The 5,826-nt window shown below is 39.1% G+C and overlaps 1 protein-coding gene across 2 annotated transcripts in view; it reads left to right on the forward strand.

The window, feature by feature from the left end:
* Nucleotides 1–604: 604 nt before the first annotated feature.
* lzts3a (leucine zipper, putative tumor suppressor family member 3a) overlaps nt 605–5,826 on the forward strand; it is an 11,169-nt gene continuing 5,947 nt past the window's right edge. Inside the window, exons 1-3 of one of the 2 annotated variants that reach the window (XM_016546371.1) lie at nt 605–1,259; nt 2,772–3,344; nt 4,925–5,245. In XM_016546371.1, coding sequence (XP_016401857.1) covers nt 723–1,259; nt 2,772–3,344; nt 4,925–5,245 — 1,431 coding nt within the window. In that variant the 5' untranslated portion in view covers nt 605–722. The remainder of the gene's footprint in view (nt 1,260–2,771; nt 3,345–4,924; nt 5,246–5,826) is intronic. The other variant, XM_016546372.1, reaches the window with a different exon arrangement.

Raw genomic sequence — 5,826 nt, forward strand, 5'->3', positions numbered from 1 at the left:
GGTTGCCTCTAATTTTAAATGGAAAGAGCACAGACAAAGCCTTATTTTGTTTATATGAAGATATTTATTTTATTTGTGTTATTTATTTGATTTGGGGCTTGTTTTAAATTTTCAATTTAGTTTTGTTATTTACATTTACATTATATTTAAATTTTGTAATTTAGCAGACGCTTTTATCCAAAGCGAATAACAAATGAGGACAATAGAAGCAATCAAAACCAACAAAAGAGCAATAATATGCAAGTGCTATATTAGTATATTATTATAGTGTTATATTTCAATTTCACAAAGAAATGTGCAGCATTTTGTCCAAGCAATAATAAAAGGACACATTTAATTTATAATTTGTCTTAAATCTCATTTTGTTAAAAAAATAAATAAATCGTGAATCGAGTGAAATCAAAATCGTGAATAGAATTGAATCGTGAGTTGAGTGAATCGTTACATCCCTATCCATGACATTTAATATTTTGTCTTTCTTCTTCATTTATGCATTTCTTTCACAAGAACAAATATTAACAAAATCAAAAATCTAAGCTGGTGACCTTTGGTTGAGTTGACACGGAATGACCCAATTGAAAAAGCAATATAGTGCTATATCTTGTGAAGAGCCACTAATGCAGTCTGTTGTGTTGCAGTGTGTGTGACCCGGCTCATTTCCCCTTCATGCCCCTGTGTGCTGGCACTGTGGGCGGCGGAGTGAAGCGCTCGAGGCTCCTGGCATGGGCAGCGTAGGGAGCGGGGCCTCCAGTCAGCGGCCCATCACAATGCGTAGCGTGGGCACCCGCACCACCCCCAACGGCCCACTGGTGGCCGCACTGCCTCCCGTCTCGACCCGCCGCCGCCTCGATGACCGCAGCTTCAGCGCCGAGCGCATCCCCGGCCCCAGCACCAAGACCAAGGGCGTCTCCGCCGACGAGCACAGCTACAACGCCGAGAGGGATTTCCATGCTAACGCTCGCAACCACGCCCAAACAGAGCGCGCCGCGGCACACAATGCCAACCGCCAACAGACGCTCAACGGCGAGAGACTGGTTTCCAATGTGGTGTTTGCCAACGGGGCGCGGAGGGAAGGACACAGGCGCGGAGAGAGTCTGGACCTGTGCGGGAACAACATCGTCCTGAACAATGACAAGAACGGCAGCCATCAAGCTCCACCGCAGCCGCCGCCGCAATACAAGGACAAGAGCAAAGCCAAACCCGATAATCACAACCCGCCCAACATCTTGCCCGTCTCGGGAAAACTCGAGCATGCACAGGTACGCCAGCAACGGCCGTGTTCAGGAGGAGATGCAAGCAGTGCAGCGTTTAGAATATAACCCTTTAGCCTCACAGCACATACATTTAAGAAGCTCTGCTTTGATGATTTAAAATTACAATATAAAAAGAACCCTCATCGAAATTATGAGATGAGGGTTGCAAAAAGGTGAAAATTTTCCAGTAAATTTTGGAAACATTCCAGAAATTTTGGAAACTTTCCAGGATTTTTTGGAATATTCCAGGGATTTTTGGAAAGTTTCTGGAAATTTACCGGAAAGTTTCCACCCCTTTGCAACCCTAATAGTTACTAAATCATAGGTTTCCCTATGGTTTCAGGTTTCACAGACAAGGCTTAAGCCTAGTCCTAGACTAAAATGTAAGTCTGAGATGATTCAACTGAAAGAAACTTGCACTGATTATCTTAAAATATATCAGCGCCTTTGTTTTGTCTCAAGATGCACACCAATAATGTTTTTTTTCTAAGACACGTTTATAAAAATTACTTAAATATCCTAACTGAACTATGGCCTAAACCTGGCTTAGTCTAAGCCCTGTCTGTGAAGCCAGGCCAAAGAGTCATAATTAGGACAGTTCTTGACTACTATAATTTTGACTTATGTCATAATTTCAACTCTTTATGTCATAATTATGAATTTTATCTCATAATTATGACTAAGCATCTCATAATTTTGACATTTTGTGTCATAATTATGATTTATCCCATTATTATAACTTATCCTATAATTTCAACTTTCAACTAAATGTTGCCTTGGCAACTAACTAAAATGAGTTGCAGTACTAAAATGATCAGAACTAAAACTGAAATAAAATATATAAGTTAAATCTAAAAAGAATATATATATACTATATACGCAAACTAAAAATGACAAAAGCACATAAAAAATCATTAAACTTAAAGTAACATTTTTATGAAAACTGAAAATATAAAAATAATAAGGTAATTAAAAATATTAACATATAGTTATACTAAAATAAAGCAATTAGCCCCAAGAAGCCGTGGTTTACAGTGAATTATTAACGACGCGAAGCGGAGTGCCTAAAACCCCCTTAGCTGTTATAAATTCACTGTAAACCACGGCTTCACGGGGCATATTGCTTTTTATAAAACGGGTATTCCATATACGTAGTAAGGTTTCACAGAATAAAACAGAGCAAATAAAGTGTAATGACAACTTCAGGGATCTTATCTATGCACAATCAGCTTGTAACACTCCAAAGAGAAAGGAAAACTTGAAATCGCGTCATATGACCCCTTTAATAAAAAACGTGCTCAGAAACAGTTGTGGTTGCAACAAAGTGGTTGCCGAGCAACAGACAAACGTAAACAAATGTGTATGTTTGTAGAGTAATTTACAACAGTTTCGAACGTGTCTCAACCAATCAGAATCAAGGACCGGAACTCTCCGTTTTATAATATTGTTTATACAAAATAACAAAAAAATAAATTCTGTATTTGATGTCACCATTCAGATGAATTTCTGTCTCTGCAGACCAATGACTCTCTGGTGCGTCCATCAGCCTTCAAACCCGTGGTGCCCAAGAGCTTTCACTCCATGCAGAACCTGGTGTCTCCCCTGCAGTCCAGCTCCGGGACGGCCGGCGGTCCGGGCAGCAGCGGCAGCGGAGGCGAGAAGGGGGGTCCAAACGCGTCTGGCCCACAGTGGGACCAGGACAGTCCCGGCAGCCGCGGGACACACGCCGGTGCGGGTCGGGCCGGACAGGGCAGTCTGTCGGACTCCGGGAGGAACTCTCTGACCAGTCTGCCCACGTACACGGGCTCCAGCTATGGCCCGCCGCCCGCGATCGGACCCCTCAGTGCCTCCACCAGTCACATCAACCGGCTGGGCACCGTCGCCCTGGACAAACTGGACAAGCCGGGCTACCAGAACGGCCTCAGCGCCTCCGACAGCGGCCGCTCCTCCTCAGGCAAGAGCTCCTCCTCGTACCAGAGACTTAGTCACCTGAGCGACGCTCCAGCGCCCCTGAGACCCTCTCCATCCTCCGACGACGTTATTCAGGACCTGGAGGAGCGTCTGTGGGAGAGAGAACAAGAAGTAAGTGAGGTGAAAGAACTTTGTAAATTCATTAGCATTATATATGTATTAATTTACCATGTGCCACCTGCAGAATGCTTTTGTCACCTTGTCTTGTAAACCGTTTATAATTGTAGACAAAATTCAAGATTGCAAAACTTGTGATCTTCATCTTTTTATTTTTTTATTTTTTTAAATTTAATTTTGCATGCTTTTTTTTTTTTTTTTTTTACATTTCTTTAGTTTTGCATACACCATTGGATATTTTTAATTATTTTATTTTTATTTTTCAAATTTATTTCGTTTTGCATAAACAGTGGATTTTTTTTTATTCACTTTTTTATTTTTTTGCATACACCATTGGGGTTTTTTTTGTAATTAATTCATTTATTTTCAATTACTTTAATATTGCATACACCATTGGATTTTTTTATTTATTTTGCCTTCAAAATTGGATATTAATTAATTATAATTTTTTATTGTAATTTTGCATACACCATTGGATATTTTTCAAATAATTTTTATTTATTTGTTTCATTTTACATACACAATTAAATTTTTTTTTTTTTTTCAGTTTCTTTAATTGTACATACACCATTGGATTTTTTAAATCTTAATTATTATTATTATTATTATTATTTTGAATACACGATTGGATACTTATTTATTTTAATTTATTTAATTTTGCATACCAAAAGTGTGAATGTAAGTCAGCGAGTTTCACTAATCATATATGGAACATTTTCACCTAGAAAGGTCCTTTGGTTTAGTAGAAATATTGTTTGACTATAAACAGAGCAACCATTTTTATTGTTAACAAAGTTATAATCTGTTTTTATTGCCACAGAATTGATTTTAAAATTTTACTCATAGTGTACAAATCTCTGAATGGTATGGCTCCATCTTACCTTTCTGACCTATTGATTGAACATGTTCCCACCAGATCACTTCGGTCTTCCAACCAGAGACTGTTGGTTATCCCTAGGTCAAAGTATAAGTGCAGAGGTGACCGTGCATTCTCTGTAGTTGCCCCCAGACTCTGGAATGAATTACCTATCACAATCAGACTTGCCCCCTCTGTATCTGCTTTTAAATCTATCTTAAAAACTTATTTGTTTGATAAGGCTTTTAATCTAAATTAACATTCTCCTGCCTTACATTTTATTGTTTTTATTATACTTTGTGTATTTTTAAGTAAATGTGTTTTTGTGTTTTCATTTTTTTTTGTTTTTGTAAAGCACATTGGACAACCATGGGTTGTAATTAATGGTGCTATATAAATAAATTTGCCATTGCCATTTATTGTTCCAAAAAGTAGCATCACCTGCCAATAAGGTCAGAAGCATTCTCTATGCAAGTATGCAAATGCAGACATGAAAGCAAAAACACGATTCTGTTGTACATGTATGCTTTCTACATGCATTTTACATTATTAGATTATTATTATTAGATTTTTCTTGAGGTGTGCTGTTATTCATGTAGCTAGACATAGAAGAAGATTATGCAAAGTTGCATTAAGTATTGCAATCAGACGCATGACGTGAGCATGCAACAATGCATGAAATCAAGCTTGTGTTTCGTGTGTTTCGGCCGCCCTGCCCTCCTCGCAGGTGATTCACATGCGGCGAAACCTGGACCAGAGCGAAGCGGCCATCGTGCAGGTGTTCGAGGAGAAGCAGCGCGTGTGGGAGTGTGAGATGGAGGAGCTGAGGCAGAACTACGCCGGGCGTCTGCAGCAGGTGACCCGACGGGCCCAGCGCACACAGCAGGCCCTGCAGGCGCAGCTCGCCCGTCTGCAGCAGGACAAGCGGCGGCTGCAGGACGAGATGACGCTGCTGCTCGCTCAGAGAGAGGAGCTGGAGAAGAAGTGCTTGGACTTCAGGAAGGAGCAGGCCGATATCCTGCCCAGACTGGAGGAGACCAAGTGGGAGGTGAGAGAGACTCGTCTGACATCAAATCACAGATTTCAGTTAGTTTTGAGACTAACATCTGTAGCCTAGTGCAGTGAATGCACATCCACTGCAGAAAGTGATGTTCTTCCTCAGTACTTTTGTCTTGTTTTCCAGTGAAAACATCTAAACATCCTTGAATCAAGATACATTTAGTTGAGAAGCACAATGATTTGTTTTCTGGGAAATTAATCAAAATGAAGTGAGTTTATGCTTAAGACAAGAACAAATGTCTGCCGATGGAGTCTGAAAAAATCAACTTAATTCAAAGGGAAAATAAGTTTATTTTTCTGACCGAATTGGCAGATATTTTTATTTTTTAAAACATTAACCTCGCTTAATTTTGTAGCGCTTAAAAATTACAGTATTTCTCTTCTTAGAAAGTGGACTAAAATTATGGTTTAAAAAACAGATTTGTGTAAAATACTCTCTAGAATAAGAACACCTTAAAAATTTATTTTATGAAGTCTTATATAACTTCATAAAGTATATATATTAAAATATGTAAGTTCATAAAATGAAAACTGTTGAAACATAGGGTTAGGTTTATGTATATATATATA

This window comes from Sinocyclocheilus rhinocerous, unplaced genomic scaffold (genome assembly GCF_001515625.1).
Source record: "Sinocyclocheilus rhinocerous isolate Xijiao unplaced genomic scaffold, SAMN03320098_v1.1 scaffold1632, whole genome shotgun sequence".
In the NCBI taxonomy this organism is placed as follows: Eukaryota; Metazoa; Chordata; class Actinopteri; order Cypriniformes; family Cyprinidae; genus Sinocyclocheilus; species Sinocyclocheilus rhinocerous.